Source organism: Hibiscus syriacus, unplaced genomic scaffold (assembly GCF_006381635.1).
Source record: "Hibiscus syriacus cultivar Baekdansim isolate YM2019G1 unplaced genomic scaffold, ASM638163v2 tig00110578_pilon, whole genome shotgun sequence".
In the NCBI taxonomy this organism is placed as follows: Eukaryota; Viridiplantae; Streptophyta; class Magnoliopsida; order Malvales; family Malvaceae; genus Hibiscus; species Hibiscus syriacus.
In genome coordinates this window covers 351,187-366,480 of record NW_024062789.1, presented here as the reverse complement: position 1 = coordinate 366,480, position 15,294 = coordinate 351,187, and the positions used below count along the sequence as shown (strand labels likewise).

The 15,294-nt window shown below is 36.5% G+C and overlaps 1 protein-coding gene and 1 pseudogene across 1 annotated transcript; one reads left to right on the top strand and one right to left on the bottom strand.

Annotated features, from left to right (window-relative positions):
* Positions 1-3,005: 3,005 nt before the first annotated feature.
* Positions 3,006-8,630, top strand: LOC120133345 (receptor-like serine/threonine-protein kinase ALE2). Its single transcript, XM_039149950.1, has 11 exons — positions 3,006-3,639; positions 4,590-4,682; positions 4,934-5,062; positions 5,169-5,378; positions 5,491-5,577; positions 5,676-5,786; positions 5,903-6,274; positions 6,349-6,642; positions 6,869-7,261; positions 7,376-7,619; positions 7,827-8,630. Exons 1-11 carry the CDS (start codon positions 3,552-3,554, stop codon positions 8,512-8,514), a joined length of 2,709 nt encoding a protein of 902 aa, XP_039005881.1. The 5' UTR covers positions 3,006-3,551; the 3' UTR covers positions 8,515-8,630.
* A 1,090-nt stretch (positions 8,631-9,720) lies between these two features.
* On the bottom strand, positions 9,721-14,433 carry LOC120133313 (annotated as a pseudogene).
* Positions 14,434-15,294: the final 861 nt, after the last annotated feature.

Genomic DNA, 15,294 nt, shown 5'->3' with positions numbered 1-15,294 from the left:
ATACTTATATTTGAATGAGGTAGTGGCTTACGAGGCCGACCTCTTATGTTTTGGCCCATGCTTTGCAGTCACCGTATTTCAGATGTTCCATTCGGCCATGTCCCGCCATTAACACATGCAGCAACTCCGATTCTGAATCTTCTTTTATCAGGATGAGACACAAATCTCGGGGTGTCAGTGTCATTAAAAATTATTTAAAATGGATTTTGAAAATCTTTTATTGGATATACATTATATTCGAAAAGAGATGAAGATGAGTTTGGGTTGTCAATGTTATTGGCCGAAATTAGTATGCAAAATTGACTCGGATTCCTCTTCTAAAAGTTCATCGAAAACGGACAATTTCACAACCCTATCCAAGCATTACAATTCAAAGAATCAACACACCTTAATAAATAGTGGAAATTCCTTTTCTCAACTATATAAAATCTCCAAATTTTCATCTCCATATTATAATTTCATAATATGAATAAATTCAAATATATCGATCTAATATTATTATTTTAAAATAATTATATAGATAATATCGTAACACTAATAAATATTTAATGAACTCATTATTTATAAATAACTAAATGAAGTACACATTGAACACTTTAATCCATTTGATGGGATAATAACACTCGAGTTAGCAACAGACACAAATTAGCTGATGGACCCGTCCTTGTTGCCTAATCAAAGACGAAAGCTAAGGTTGAAATCATATCATAGAAAAATATAAATTGGGTGAGGGAAGATATTTGGTTTACCTACTAAAAAGGTGGTTTATGTTTGGTATCTTACGTTGGGGTATTAATTCTCCTAATTGAATATCAAAATATAACTAACTAGAGATTTATGTATTGTCAGTAGTCGATCTAGACTTCATATCAAGTAAGTTGAAGTATAATCAAGTGGATTTAAGTACATAACATTTTATATTAAAATTTAAGTATAATGATAAAAATATCCTTAATGTATAATTAAATAATCATTTTAGTCCATATTCTTTTTCTGAGGTATTTTGAATATCGACGTGATCATTATGTGCATAAAAATCGATAGTCAACAAATGATCAACACTCTAACATAGAATTTTTTTTTTGACTAAAATGAAATATTAGGGGCAAAAAAAAATTAAATAAAAGCTAAAGTGATTATTTACTCAACACTAAGAGTTTTTTTACCTTAAGATGTTGAAAATCAAAATGCTTCATAAAAAGAGTAGAGATAAAAGTAATTATTTACTTAATCATTAAATTTTTTTTACATATACCTAAATTTTAAATATTTATAATAGATTTACCTGCATCTCAAAATTAATTCCATTAAGAGAGCAGATTTTAACCAAAAAGATGACAGGAAGAGCGGTAGAAAGAATGCAGTCCCTTGACCATTTCACCGACACATTAAGCTCTTAGTTTCTTGCTTGAGTGTGCCATTGTTTTGTGGTCTTTATTTGGTAAATAAAAAAATTGTGAAAAACAACGGTGGAGGTGGTGTCCAACATTGCCCTCCAAAATAACTACCCAGCTCTGCCTAAATTGTCTCTTCTTGGGGCAAGTATCCTTTACTTTGATTTCCCCCAATCCATTGAAATACCTGTCAATATCACTACCACTTTTATTTATTTTTTAAATAATCCAAAAAGTACGCTTTTACTTTTCACTTTTATTTTAGTCAATAAAATTTAAAAAGTTTCATTTTAATCATTAAACGTTTGAATTACTTTCATTTTGATCACTTGATTGTTTGTCTTTAACTTTGTGCTGACTTAGCATTTTTATTAGTTTTTGAGTCTTATAGATACTAATTCAAATTTCAACCATCGATTGACTACTGTGCCAATCATCGTTGACGATAGGTTTAAACCTTAAAAATTTTAAATTATTGTAATTTGATCCATCAAGTCGTCAACCTCTGTTTCACATGAATCAATTATCTAAATTCGAGTAGCTATCTCTTAACCGCTCATAACTCTCCTTTTATCACCATCATTCATCATCCCACTAGCAACTGACACTCTCCTCCCACCTCACCAATGAAAATTACAACAAACTCTAAGTGAAACACAACCAAATGTGAGCCATCCCACCAATAACATCTTGTCATCATCCAATTCCATTGAACAATATCCCTGCTCAGCCATTCACCGTTATGTCATCCACCTTATTACCTTCATTGATGCTTAACACGAGCTACTATCTCAGTTAATCCTAAAATCAAACACATCAACCCAAGCAATAAGAAGTAAAAGAAGATAGAAACTTCTTATTTTTAGCCCTCAATGTTTTGATGGTTGGATGAAGAATTTCAACGATAAATACGTGAATCTCGATGAGAAAAATTTACATCTTAGAACTGTACTGACTCTACAGTCGAATGTTGAGAGCGGCGAAGGAAAGAAGAGTCGAACAACATTATTGTTAGATGAAAGTGATTTTAGATGGTGGTAGTTTGACGTCTGAAGCTCTTGAATGTTAGATTTGTTGAGTTTGATGTGTTTTTCGATTAAACAAACATTAAGTTTGCATTTAGAATGACGAATTCAATTTGTTAGAAAATTTTATGATTTATCGGTCGTGTTAATGATAACCAACGATGGTTGATTTAGTGGTCCATCGCGACGAGCAATTGTTAAAATATGGATAGATGGAGAAAAGGAGAGAGAAAAAAGTAGAATAAAAGAGGCGAAGGGAAAATGTGGAAATTGGGTTTTATATGATCCATATGACATTGTTTTGTTGTAAATTTGATTTTTCTAAAGCAACATTGTTTTGGTGACTTGTTTCCTATCATAAAATTTTCAAGTATTTAACGATAAAGTGATCAAAATAAAAATAATTCAGAAATTAAGTGATTAAATTAAAAAACAAATTTGAATTAACTGAAATAGGAATAAGATTAAAGTTGAATGATGAAAATTTTCATTTACCCAAAAAGTTAAATGGTTGAATCATTGGAAATTAGTCTAAACTCTAAGTCGCAAATGTCATAATGCTAAAGTGGACTTGTGTCTATTAATCTACCCTAAGCTGCAAATTATGTTAAACAATTCAGCCAAACATACCCAAGCAACAATTCTCTTTCTCACTGGAAAGTGTCTTGGAGCTGGACCAAGCTCCTTTAACTTCATTGTTCTACTTTATCATTCTTTTGCTTTGATCACCTCCAGTGAAACTTCGATCTTTGCATGTGTGGGGTAGGGGGATACTTATTGTTACTTTCAGTCAGTAATTAAAAAAACTGCTCTTCCATTATAGGATTAAGCCAATCTTCTCATTATTAGTTTCTAATAAAGGGATCACCTGGGGTGTTTTCTGGTTACCTAATCCCTGGGATTTTTACTTTGGTGGTGCACCATTGGCGGGGTCTTCGTTTGTAGTCTTAAGCAAAGTAGTAAAGGTTGTTCCTTTAAGTTATATACCCATGTTTTGCTTAAGGGAGTAGTTTCAGTTTTCACTGATTTGGTTCTGTTATCTTTTTCTTGCTTTGATGATGATTGGCTGAGGCCTGAGAGAGATGAAACTTCTTGGAGATTGAGTTCCAGTTTTTTTGGAAGTTTTAAAAAAATGGGGTTTCATAGTCAATTTGAAGTTACTCTCCTGCTGTTCACCATATGTATTACTCTCAGTGTTATGTCAGTTGATGGATCATCAGGTAATGTTGTCTATATCTGTTTTCTTCTAAGTTGGGTTTTTTTTTGGCAGTTTAATTTTGATCCATGCATTTGTTTGCCTTTTATTTTATTGAGATTTTCATGAAACTTGAACTCAAAGTCTATTTTAAAGATCTGGGTTATTTAAACTAGTTTCAGTGATGAACTAGGATGGTATGCCTTTAGGCTTGTTGAGAAATTGGCTCAGTGGAGAATTTAAGTATCAGATAGAATCTGTATTTCATGATCACCAAGAAAGCCTAAATGAGTGAATTTGAAGTTGGTGTTTTCACATTTCATGATTCCTGGAATAGTATTTCTTGGTGATCTATGGGTTTAAGGGGAAACTTCTTGGTCATTTGTCAAAATATCATTGATAAATTGTCCGAATATTTCATGGTTCATGGAGATTGATGGGTTTTTTTTTTTGGGGGGGGGGGGGGCTGTCTCCAGAAACCAATTGATTGCTTTGATCTACATGGTGCTGGTACATTGACTCCATCATTATCTCCGAAGAAAATGTTTGGGATAACTGAACGATTTATTATTAAAAAACTTGACAGAAATCATTACCTGTCGGATCAGTCACTGGTTTTATAAAATTATGTTTCATTTTCAAGTTGGAAAGTTCAATTTTATTTTGAAAGACAGCATTGACAAACCTGGTTCATGTTGATAAACAGACACATCAAAGAACCCGAAATCAGAAAGATCAATACACATGTTTTACCCTTGTTGTGGGTCACATGAAGTTCAAAAAATTTTGCAATTATATTCTCTACTGTCGTGCTTAGCCTTGTTGTCTCTCTCTCTCTCTCTCTCTCTCTCTCTCTCAGGCTGTAATGTTGCCATCATGAAGTTCATCATTGACATTACTAACTTAAAGCTTTTGATTATGGATGCATTGCTTAATCCGCCACTCTTTTTTGATTCAATCGGTGTTTTGATGCAGCAAGAACTTCATGGCCGCCACCAATAAGAATGCCTGCAAAAACACCAACCATCTATCCTACCGGGCTAGTCCAACCACCATCAACAGATCCAGGTGAATGTCACAAAATGGGTTTGATAGACTAAGACTGCACATATCCTATTTTAAAAGGAAAAAAAAATGCATACTCCACAAAGAACATGGTGCCATCTAATGATCTTATAAGAAACATTTGCAAGACAGATAACTAAACTTTCCAGTAAATTGTGTTTCCATAGCATCAAAATCATTGCTGATGGCGTCTAATACTATGATAGTCTGTAATGATTAATGTTGGTTGGATCTGTTTTAAAATGATGCTACAGATCCAGCGCCTTCTCTGACACGAAGACCTCCCGGCTTTGGCAGGACTAGAAATGGAAAGTTAGCCTCTTCCCCTTCTAGCAAAGTGTTCCATCATTTATCATCTTCTCCGGATCACTCTCCAAATAAAGGCGAGTGGATAAACTAGAATACTTTTCGTCTTTCAGAAAAGCAATTGTCATGGACTGGACTTTCCTACTTGAAACAATTAATAAGGTTCTTCTCTTTTATTTGTAGCAATCCATCCACACCATGCCCTGAAGCCTTTAAGTATTTCGGTTGCACCTACTTCACCATCGTTTGGATACCCTGGGAAGAATCGGATGCTTGGTCCTGTATCCTCACCTTCAATATGGTTTTATAAGCATCATCATGCAAGGAAACATTTCAGAAATTCTGCTCCTCAACCCTCCTATTCAATTCATCAACCTGCTTCCAGGCAGCAAGGTCTATTTCTCTCCCTTGGTAGCCCTTAGTTATTATTGTGGATTGAAAATAATTGATATATATATATATATATATATATATATTCACATTTAAAATACTTGTAAATGTACAGTTCCTGCAGTTTCTCCTTCTCAGTATTCCACTCCTAGCTGGATTTCACCAGCACCAACACCTACGGCCCCATCAAGCCACTTTCATAGTATGAAACATCTAACTTCTTTCATTTGCTTGACATTGCATTCCTTTACTAATTTAATCCAGCTACAAATAAGTATCATATTTTCTTCATTATTGTAGAAGTGCCCATTCTTCAACCGGCAATTTTTCCAACCGCTTCTTCCATGAAGAAGATGAAGGCTCCGCCACCATCCATCGTTATGGCACTACCACCTCCACCTCCTAATAAAGGTACCAACTACCTCCCGTATGATCTATTTTTTCTAGCGAGCGTTTCAGTTAGGTTCCTTGGATCAGTAATCTTCTTATGAAAAGAAAACAAAGTTTAAATTTGATACAATTTGCAGATTGTACGTCAGTGGCATGCAGCGAGCCCTTAACATATACACCTCTCGGATCACCTTGTGGTTGTGTCTGGCCAATTCAAGTTAAGCTTCGGCTTGGTGTTTCAATATACACATTTTTTCCTTTGGTTTCAGAACTGGCTCAGGAAATTGCTGCTAGTGTAAGACTAAATCACAGCCAAGTTCGGATTATGGGAGCAAATGCAGCTAGTCAAGAGCTAGAGAAAAGTACGGTCCTCATCAACTTGGTACCATGGGAAGTAAAATTTGACTATTCAACCGCGTTATTTATCTATAAGAAATTTTGGAACCAACAGGTCTTCATAAAGGTTTCTCTTTTTGGTCCCTATGAAGTTGCATATGTTCGTTATCCAGGTAATATATCATCAGATAGCATGATTTGAAGATTTTCGGAGACTAGCTTTAGCCGCTGGTCTTAACCCGTGCAGGGCTTCCACCCTCTCCTCCTGCAGCGAGTTCCAGTGTTTCTGTTGTCGATGATGGGCCATACACTGGTCGTAACTATCATGGACAAGCGATAAAACCTTTAGGAGTCGATGTTCCTACGAGGAAGAGAGAAGGGCTTACACGAAGCATGATAGCTGTGATTGTTCTGTCATCTTTTTCAGCCTTTGTTGTATGCTTGGGGATCGTTTGGCTTATTCTTTGGAAATTCGGAGCTTGTGTCAAAGAACCTAAACATGTACCACAAACTACAACATTTTCTCCATCCAAACCATCAGGTACTTACATTATGACTATATTCATAGACTGCAGTTCTCTTAGAACATGATTTGCCTTTCAAATAAACAGCTTGTTGCCAGATTTTGTTATCAAAATCAAGCTTTCTTCTTCCTTGAATCCTTGCTCAACTTAAATTTATGGTTTTCCATTCTTCTATTAATTTGTCATCATTAGTCCAAAGCATTGTTTGGGCTTGCTCAGACCTCATTTTGTGACAATCAGCAGGGTCTGCTAGGCCTGTTATGCAAGGAAGCAAATCCAGTGCTACATCAATGTCTTTTAGTTCCAGTGGGATGACATATACTGGATTGGCAAAGAACTTCACCTTGAATGATATAGAAAGAGCGACAAATAGCTTTGATGATTCTAGGGTGATTGGTGAAGGAGGTTTTGGCATTGTCTATAGAGGCAGTTTGGATGATGGAGCTGCAGTGGCTGTTAAAGTTCTGAAGAGGAAGGACCAACATGGGGGACAAGAATTCTTGGCAGAAGTGGAGATGCTTAGCCGCCTGCACCATAGAAATCTGGTTAAACTGATTGGTATTTGCACCGAGGACAATATACATTGTCTTGTCTACGAACTTGTTCCGAATGGAAGTCTTGAATCCCATTTACACGGTGAATATCTTCAGCATAAGTGAAATCCCCTTTCTCATTTTTCACTCGTGAGTGATTAGCCTGTTACATATTACAGATTAGATATCGTTTAATTCTCTATCTATGTTCTCCCAGGAGCTGAGAAGGAAACCAATCCACTTGACTGGGGTGCCCGTATGAAGATTGCTCTCGGTGCAGCCCGAGGCTTGGCATATTTACATGAAGACTCCAACCCCCGGGTTATACATCGAGACTTCAAATCCAGCAACATCTTGCTGGAACATGATTTTACCCCTAAAGTTTCGGATTTTGGATTGGCTAGAACCGCTTTGGATGAAGGGAATAAATACATCTCAACACATGTAATGGGAACGTTTGGGTATGAACTTCTCTCCTATCATTCATGAATCAATCCTTTTCAATTTTCATGACCAGTTATCTTTTCTCAATGAAGCTTTTCCGATACTTGCATGCCTCATGAGAATCATCTGTCTGGTTTCTTAGAATGTAGTGATGTTGGCAGTTTTTTGTTCTTTGCCTGTTTCTACATACAGATTACTTATTGCTGATGAACTTATTTTTCCAGTTACTTGGCTCCAGAGTACGCAATGACCGGACACCTTCTTGTCAAAAGTGATGTTTATAGTTATGGGGTAGTCCTACTTGAGCTCTTAACAGGGAGGAAACCTGTGGACTTGTTGCAGCCCCCAGGTCAAGAAAATCTCGTTGCATGGGCTCGTACACTCCTAACAGACAAGGAAGGTTTAGAAACCATTATCGATCCGGTCATAAAATCTGATATCTTGTTAGATAGCATTGCCAAGGTAGCGGCGATTGCATCGATGTGCGTGCAGCCAGAAGTTTCTCATCGTCCATTCATGGGCGAAGTTGTTCAAGCATTAAAACTCGTATGTAATGAATTTGATGAGAAAATGGAGGTCGAACCGAAGGCTGGCATCCAGGACTTTCCTACGACAGTAGATAGTAAGCTTAGTAGACTTTCAAGTGAGCTTGTGGAAGCTTCACAGACCTATCACCCAACACCTGGCTATGACTATAGCCGTGAAAGCAATATAGCACTGTCTGCAGTGGATTTTTTAAGTGTCCCACCAGGGCTTGAGGTGCAGGAGCCTGGGTCGTTTCGGAGGCACTCGTGCTCGGCCCCTCTAGGAACAGGAAGGAGAAGACATTTCTTGCAGAGAATACGAAGTTTTTCGAGAGGCAGCCGAAGTGAGCACGGATTTTCTGTCAAATTTTGGCGAGGGTCTCGTTAAAATTTTGCTAAAACCCCTTTCCATTGATGTCACAATATCTTCCATGAGTAATTAGTGTTGGCTTTCTTGAACAAGAACTGGGAAATTTTCTGAATGCAGACAGATGCTTTATTCTGGTACATGCATGCACCAAAAGTTAACATTAACATGCACTTAAATGCCGCTCGAGCTTACCTAACATTTTGTACTAAGTTAGGTGATCACTGTATTACCTTTTGTTTGGCTTAGGCACAGCAAAAAACTTCTGCAACTAAAGTCGTCCTTTAATATCCTCAACTACTAGCATTTCCCCCCGATTATTGTTGTTTTCCAGCAAGTTTATCTTCTTTTCTGCAACCATTTTTCCTTGAAAATGAGAAACAGAAGAGACATGCATATGTAAAGAGAACCCTTTGAGATGCATATGGTAAAGTAGTATGGTAAATTCTGATTAGATTATATAATCTCGACCGATAATAAACAACGTTTGGATCTTTAAATCTTATATTATTTAGTGCCAAAAACATCAACCTTGGCACCAAGCATTAGGAGCACAGTCAAGACGAGTTCATGATATAAATTAACAGCAATGGAAATGCTAAATTTCCCGTGGCAAGCTTTACTCTACATACACTTATGCACTACTACAAACAAACACTGCTCTTCAGTTGCCCAAGCCCACAATTAAAAAATATATTTAAAATTAATTAATTGTTATAATTATAGATTTAATTATAAGTTATTAAAAATAAATTTAAATAATTAAAATTATATGATAATATTTTAGGTTTTTATTTGGATTCAGAATATTAAAATCTTAAAGTAGTGATAAATTATAAAAATCTTGCACAAACTTTAAGATTTTTTTTTCATAATAATTTGAATGACATTGATATAGATGATCCTTTTTAAAATTAAAATTATCGTAAATGACTTTGTCGAGTAAATTAATAGCGACATTTAAAATTCTCAAATTTGTCAAAGTTATGGAAAGTGTTTTGTGTGAGTAGTTGGGTATCTAGTAGTAATTTTTTTTAATTGTTTCATTTGAAATTTTATATACTTATTAGATAGTTGTTGGGCCTAATAAAAAATATAATTTACAAGTAGATTAATTTATTTTTGCATATATTAAAATTCATTTTATCTTTTAATACTTATCATTAAAGGTCCAAATTTTAGATTTATCCCAGGACCACACAAATCTCAAAAACGGATCTGTTCAAATGCCTCCAGTTGTTCGCAAGTCGTTACACATTAGCAGCTTTTCCTAGTCTTCTTCTCAAAATTTTGACTCCCATGTACCTGCAAAAATCGAAATCAAGACAGTGCCCTGAGGATTAGTTCCAGGGGATTCACTAAATGTGGAGCCATCGACAATTCGGAGTCGGTTGGTGCCAATAACTTTGAGGTCAGGGTCCACCACTTTGCCGACGTGGCACCCTCCGTGGTAATGCCAAATTGTTAACACAGTATCTTTGCAGAACTGCTCTAGGGACCTGGTGTCATTAATATGCTTTGGTCTAAGGTTAATGTTAGCCTTGACACTCATGTTAAGAAGCTTCTCTACAGTTGGTTTGTCACTCTTTGTGAAGTCTGTGAAATGTTTTGATTGTACAACTTTTGCAATCATGCGGATCCCATCGACGCATCGCTGCAGATCACGCGGGTGGCGGAAATAGTTGAAGGTGACCGAAGGGTTGTCATCGATGTTGGTGTTGACCAGGCTGAGGTGGCCTGAGGACATGGGCCTGGCAAACTTTTCCAAAACGAAACCTCCCTTGAATACTTCATGTGGTAGGTCTCGCTTTCTTTTGATGAAAGCTTGGATCGCCTCAGGTGTTCTTTGCTTCGGAGGAATCGGAGCCAGCTGGCCGATCTGGTTCAGTATGACAAAAAAGGCAGAGACCATCAGGATTAAACCCAGCATTCTGATAAAGTTTATATTAATCGTCTCTTCCTAATGAATAGTTTCAGATCACCTTTGCAGACATTATTCCATGTTGCCAATGAATGCTATCCCGGGACTGTCCGAATCCGCTGCTAGATTCCATATAAACTCCCATCTTGGTAATGCCTACGGTTTGAATAAGGGACTGTTCCACCGGTCGATTAGTGGGGACGAAAATCGAGTTCATAGGATTATCAACCATGCCCTTGCCAACAAACTCATTGTTCAGAACCACTGAATTGTTCAATTTCTGGAGCTCAGCCCTCGGTCCAATACCACTGAGCATTAGCATTTGAGGAGTTCCGATTGCACCACATGATAAAATCACTTCACTCCTCCAGTTGTTTGTGAGAAATGCCTGATGCAGGTTCCCATTTTCATCCTTGAAAACCACTCCCATTGCCCTTGGTCTCTTCCCTGTTTGATTGAACAACACTTTCTGGACGGTGGCATAAACCAAGACAGTGAGCATTTTGGGATTTGCAGAAGCAAGCAGTTCAGCCGCAGTATGGCGACGGCCGAAGCAATCGAAAAGGGTGCCTCCGACTTTAGTTCCATATATGTGATCGTAGGTGAATCCATTATAAGGTGAGACACCAACATCCAAAAGGCTGTCCTTGAAGGCACCCTGCCATTGTGCTAGTCTAGGCTGGTGAACAATTTGATTCTCCGCCCATGGATACGACTTATTCACTAGCGTTGTATCCCACCCCACTCTTCGAATGAAACTGCAATAAAGTACAAGCATCAATGCTTAATAATGAGTACCCATGTTTTCCATTAAAAATAATTTTCTGACTCCTAATCTTAAGGTGGACCAAATGTGTTGGGCAAATAATGGGTCCCTAATAATGCCATTATTTCCCAGTTTTGAATGTATGATAGATCTTACCACCGAGGTTAGGCCAGGAGACCACCGAGATTTATGTATTATCGACCTAATGTTGGGTTATGTAAATAACATTAATTTTTTATTTTTTTAAAAATAAAATATAGAGATGAATATAATTTATATTAATTTTATATATAAATTTAATCTGATTTAATTTGATTCGTATTTTTTTAATAAATATTTTTATTATAGAGTATTAAAGGAGCTGATTCTTTGGTTGGAAACCATCTCAAGGCCTTCCAAATAAATTTTAGCAATACGGGGAGGTGGGGCCCTAAGAACCTAATAAAGGCTTTGTTGTTGACATCTAGATGTTCTAGTTTTCCACTTAATCACTATCTTCATATATATATATATATATATATAATTTAGAGAAAATAATCTCAGTGACCAAAAATACCTTATAATATACGATTTTAACCAATTTTTTTTGGATTTGCCAAAATGACCAACTAAATCGCAATACGATCGATAATTCGCAACGCGATCTCCGGTATCACAAATCAGTTTCCAGATTCGCAACGCGAACTTCGACTATCGTATTAAGATTTACATATTCGCATTGTGATAGTCCAAGTTCGTGTTGTGATTTATTTCAAGTTCGTTGCGATAGTCGAAGTTCGCGTTGCGATTTATTCTAAATTCGTTGCGATAGTCCAAAATCGCAACGACGGTATTGCATTTGTTTCTTAAGAATTTTCTCTAAAAAGATATTATTCGCGCGGACGTGTCAAAGACACGTATTACCATGACCACGACCCGACCCGAGACGAGACTGACGGCGGCGGCGCGCAAGAGTCCCCTTGTTCTCTATCACTCAACAAGGAAATGGGAAAGCCAATCCTTAAATACCATTCTCAATAGTGTTTCCAATACTATGTGAGATTGAGCATTACCAACACTTGTTCCCAATACTATGTGAGATTGAGCCTTAAATAGTGATATTATTTTAAATGTTTTGCTTTAAATTGCAATAATCGCGATTGATTGTAGATTGACTTTTAATTATGACATATTTAATCGTATAATACTAATGCAATTGGTTGCTGATTCAGTTGTTTTAAGGTGCATGTTTGTTAATTGTTTCCTGAATAATTACATTGTATTGTAAACAAGTGTTGGTAATGCTCAATCCCACATAGTATTGAAAACACTATTGGGACCAACACTTGTTTACAATACAATGTGATTATTCAGGAAACAATTAACAATCATGCACCTTAAAACAACTGAATCAGCAACCAATTGCATTAGTATTATACAATTAAATATGTCATAATTAAAAGTCAATCTACAATCAATCGCGATTATTGCAATTTTAAGCAAAACATTTAAAATAATATCACTATTTAAGGCTCAATCTCACATAGTATTGGGAACAAGTGTTGGTAATGCTCAATCTCACATAGTATTGGAAACACTATTGGGAATAGTATTTAAGGCTTGGCTTTCCCACTTCCTTGTTGAGTGATAGAGAACAAGGGGGACTCTCGCGCGCCGCTGCCGCCGCCGTCTGTCTCGTCTCGGGTCGTGGTCGTGGTCGTGGTCGTGGTCGTGGTAATACGTGTCTTCGACACGTCCGCGCGAATACTATCTTTTTAGAGAAAATTCTTAAGAAACAAATGCAATACCACCAGTCGTTGCGAATTTGGAATAAATCGCAACGCGAACTTCGACTATCGCAATGCGAATATGTAAATCGCAATGCGAACTTCGACTATCGCATTGCGATTTACATATTCGCATTGCGATAGTCGAAGTTCGCATTGCGATAGTCGAAGTTCGCATTGCGATAGTCGACTATCGCATTGCGATTTACATATTCGCATTGCGATAGTCTAAGTTCGCATTGCGATAGTCCAAGTTCGCATTGCGATAGTCCAAGTTCGCATTGCGATAGTCGAAGTTCGCATTGCGATAGTCGAAGTTCGCATTGCGATAGTCGAAGTTCGCGTTACGAATCTGGAAACTGATTTGCGATATTGGATATCGCGTTGCGAATTATCGATCGCATTGCGATTTAGTTGGTCATTTTGGCAAATCCAAAAATAGTTGGTTAAACTCGTATATTATAAGACATTTTTGGTCACTGAGGTTATTTTCTCTATAATTTATTATGACATGTGAACTACTTTTCCCAGATATTAGTGATTTCTCTCATGAATTAATGATTAGAGAATTCTCAAGCCAATTTTAGAATGTTTGAACTAATCAAATTAATGAATATTATTATATCATTTAAATTTTATTTATAAAAAAAATTAACTCAAGTTGAATATAATATATTTGTTAAGTTTATGTTGAAATTTAAATGTAACTTTTTATAATATTAAGTTTTTTATTGGTTTTAATTTGATTTCTTTTAATTATATATATATATATATTCATTTTCTTATATAATATATTTTGTAATTTTACTTTTTAAAGATAATTTATCGATGAAAGAATAAAAGAGATATATCGAGATAAATAGGATTTAATTTTTGTTATATTATATATGTGTATGTGAGACGGAGAGAGTGGGCAGAAATGACAATATATTAAATTTAGAAAATGGTACATACCCTGAGTTAGCTCTGGTGTAAAACCCAGCATTGATGCAAGTGCCACCACCCAAGACCCTAGCCCTTGCATTGATCACACCATCCGTGGAAACGAAAGGTTGGGAAGCCGACGACGGCGAAGTGTCCGCCAACGAAATGTGGAAGTTTCCGAGCAAGGAGATATTGGCGTTTGAAAAAGGGACCCCTCCTCTCTCCAACACCAACACTCTGAAGTTCCGAGACAGAGTGGCCGCCAACGGACACCCTGCCGTCCCACCTCCCACGATTATGTAATCATACGTTACTTCGTCTGTGTTTGATGATGAGAACGATGACGACAATGAACTCGCCCTTTTGATGAACGGGTATCTGAATTCATAGTTATCGCTGCCACCTGCAATATTTATCAATCAAACCCAGATTTATTCAATCAAAAAAGAACGGACGCAAATGAGATGATTTTCCAGATTCTAGAGAGGGAAATAAAGAAAACCTTGAAGAGGAGAGAGAGAGTTGAGCCAAAGAATCAAACAGATAAAAGCCTTCACCGCCATGAAAGGCTAAACAACAGATTAATCAAACTCGGAGCAAAAACCTCTATGCGGCTCTCACTGGTTGGCCTTGTTTTGTGCGTTAAACTCTCACTATATATATAGCTTAGCTTTAAGAGTGGAGAATATAAAAACACAGGAACAAAGGTGGTTGCAAGTCATTAATGGGAAATCAATGCCGCGGTTTGGATTTTGGAGATGGAGGCCTCTATTAGCCGTTGGATTTAAAATCTTCTTTCATATCCATCATTCAAACTTTCTTCGATGTAGCCACCACATCATTTAAATTTTAAAATAAAATTTTATTTATGATTCCGTGGGAGGAGTCAAATAAAATTTTGAAGTAATCCTAAGCAACCTGAAATATTTTGGAAACGGTGGTAATTGGAATCTAATTCCATCATTTTTTTTATATTTGGATCAAGTTTTTCAAGTAAATTGGAATCTCTGATAGAATTCAATTCCATCAAATGAGAGAAAGTGAATTCGATCAAAAAATAGATGGAATTCAATTCCCTTGTTGGAGGGAATTGAAATTTGACCATATTATCCTCATCAATCCTTTGGCAATTTATTCATATATTGAATAAAAATATTTTTTTTTATTATTTCGAGTCGATTCGGGTTTCTAATTCATATATTCGGGTCAGGTCGGATCGGGTTTTTTTAAGTGTGATATTCGGGTCGGGTCGAGTTCGGGTTTAGGGTGAAAAAAACCGGACCGACCCGAAAATATATATAATTCGGGTCGGGTCGGATTAAGTCATTGTTTTTATTAAATAAAAATAATTTTTTATTATTTCGGGTCGGGTCGGATTTCTAATTCATATATTCGGGTCGGGTCGGATGAAACTTTATTTTGTT

Bases quoted from the DNA above. Each gene is read 5' to 3' on its own strand.
- LOC120133345 (XM_039149950.1), top strand. From the start codon at position 3,552: ATGGGGTTTCATAGTCAATTTGAAGTTACTCTCCTGCTGTTCACCATA. The intron at 5,578-5,675 runs GTATGAAACATC...TCATTATTGTAG, and splicing joins CCCATCAAGCCACTTTCATA to AAGTGCCCATTCTTCAACCG. The intron at 6,275-6,348 runs GTAATATATCAT...TAACCCGTGCAG, and splicing joins TGCATATGTTCGTTATCCAG to GGCTTCCACCCTCTCCTCCT.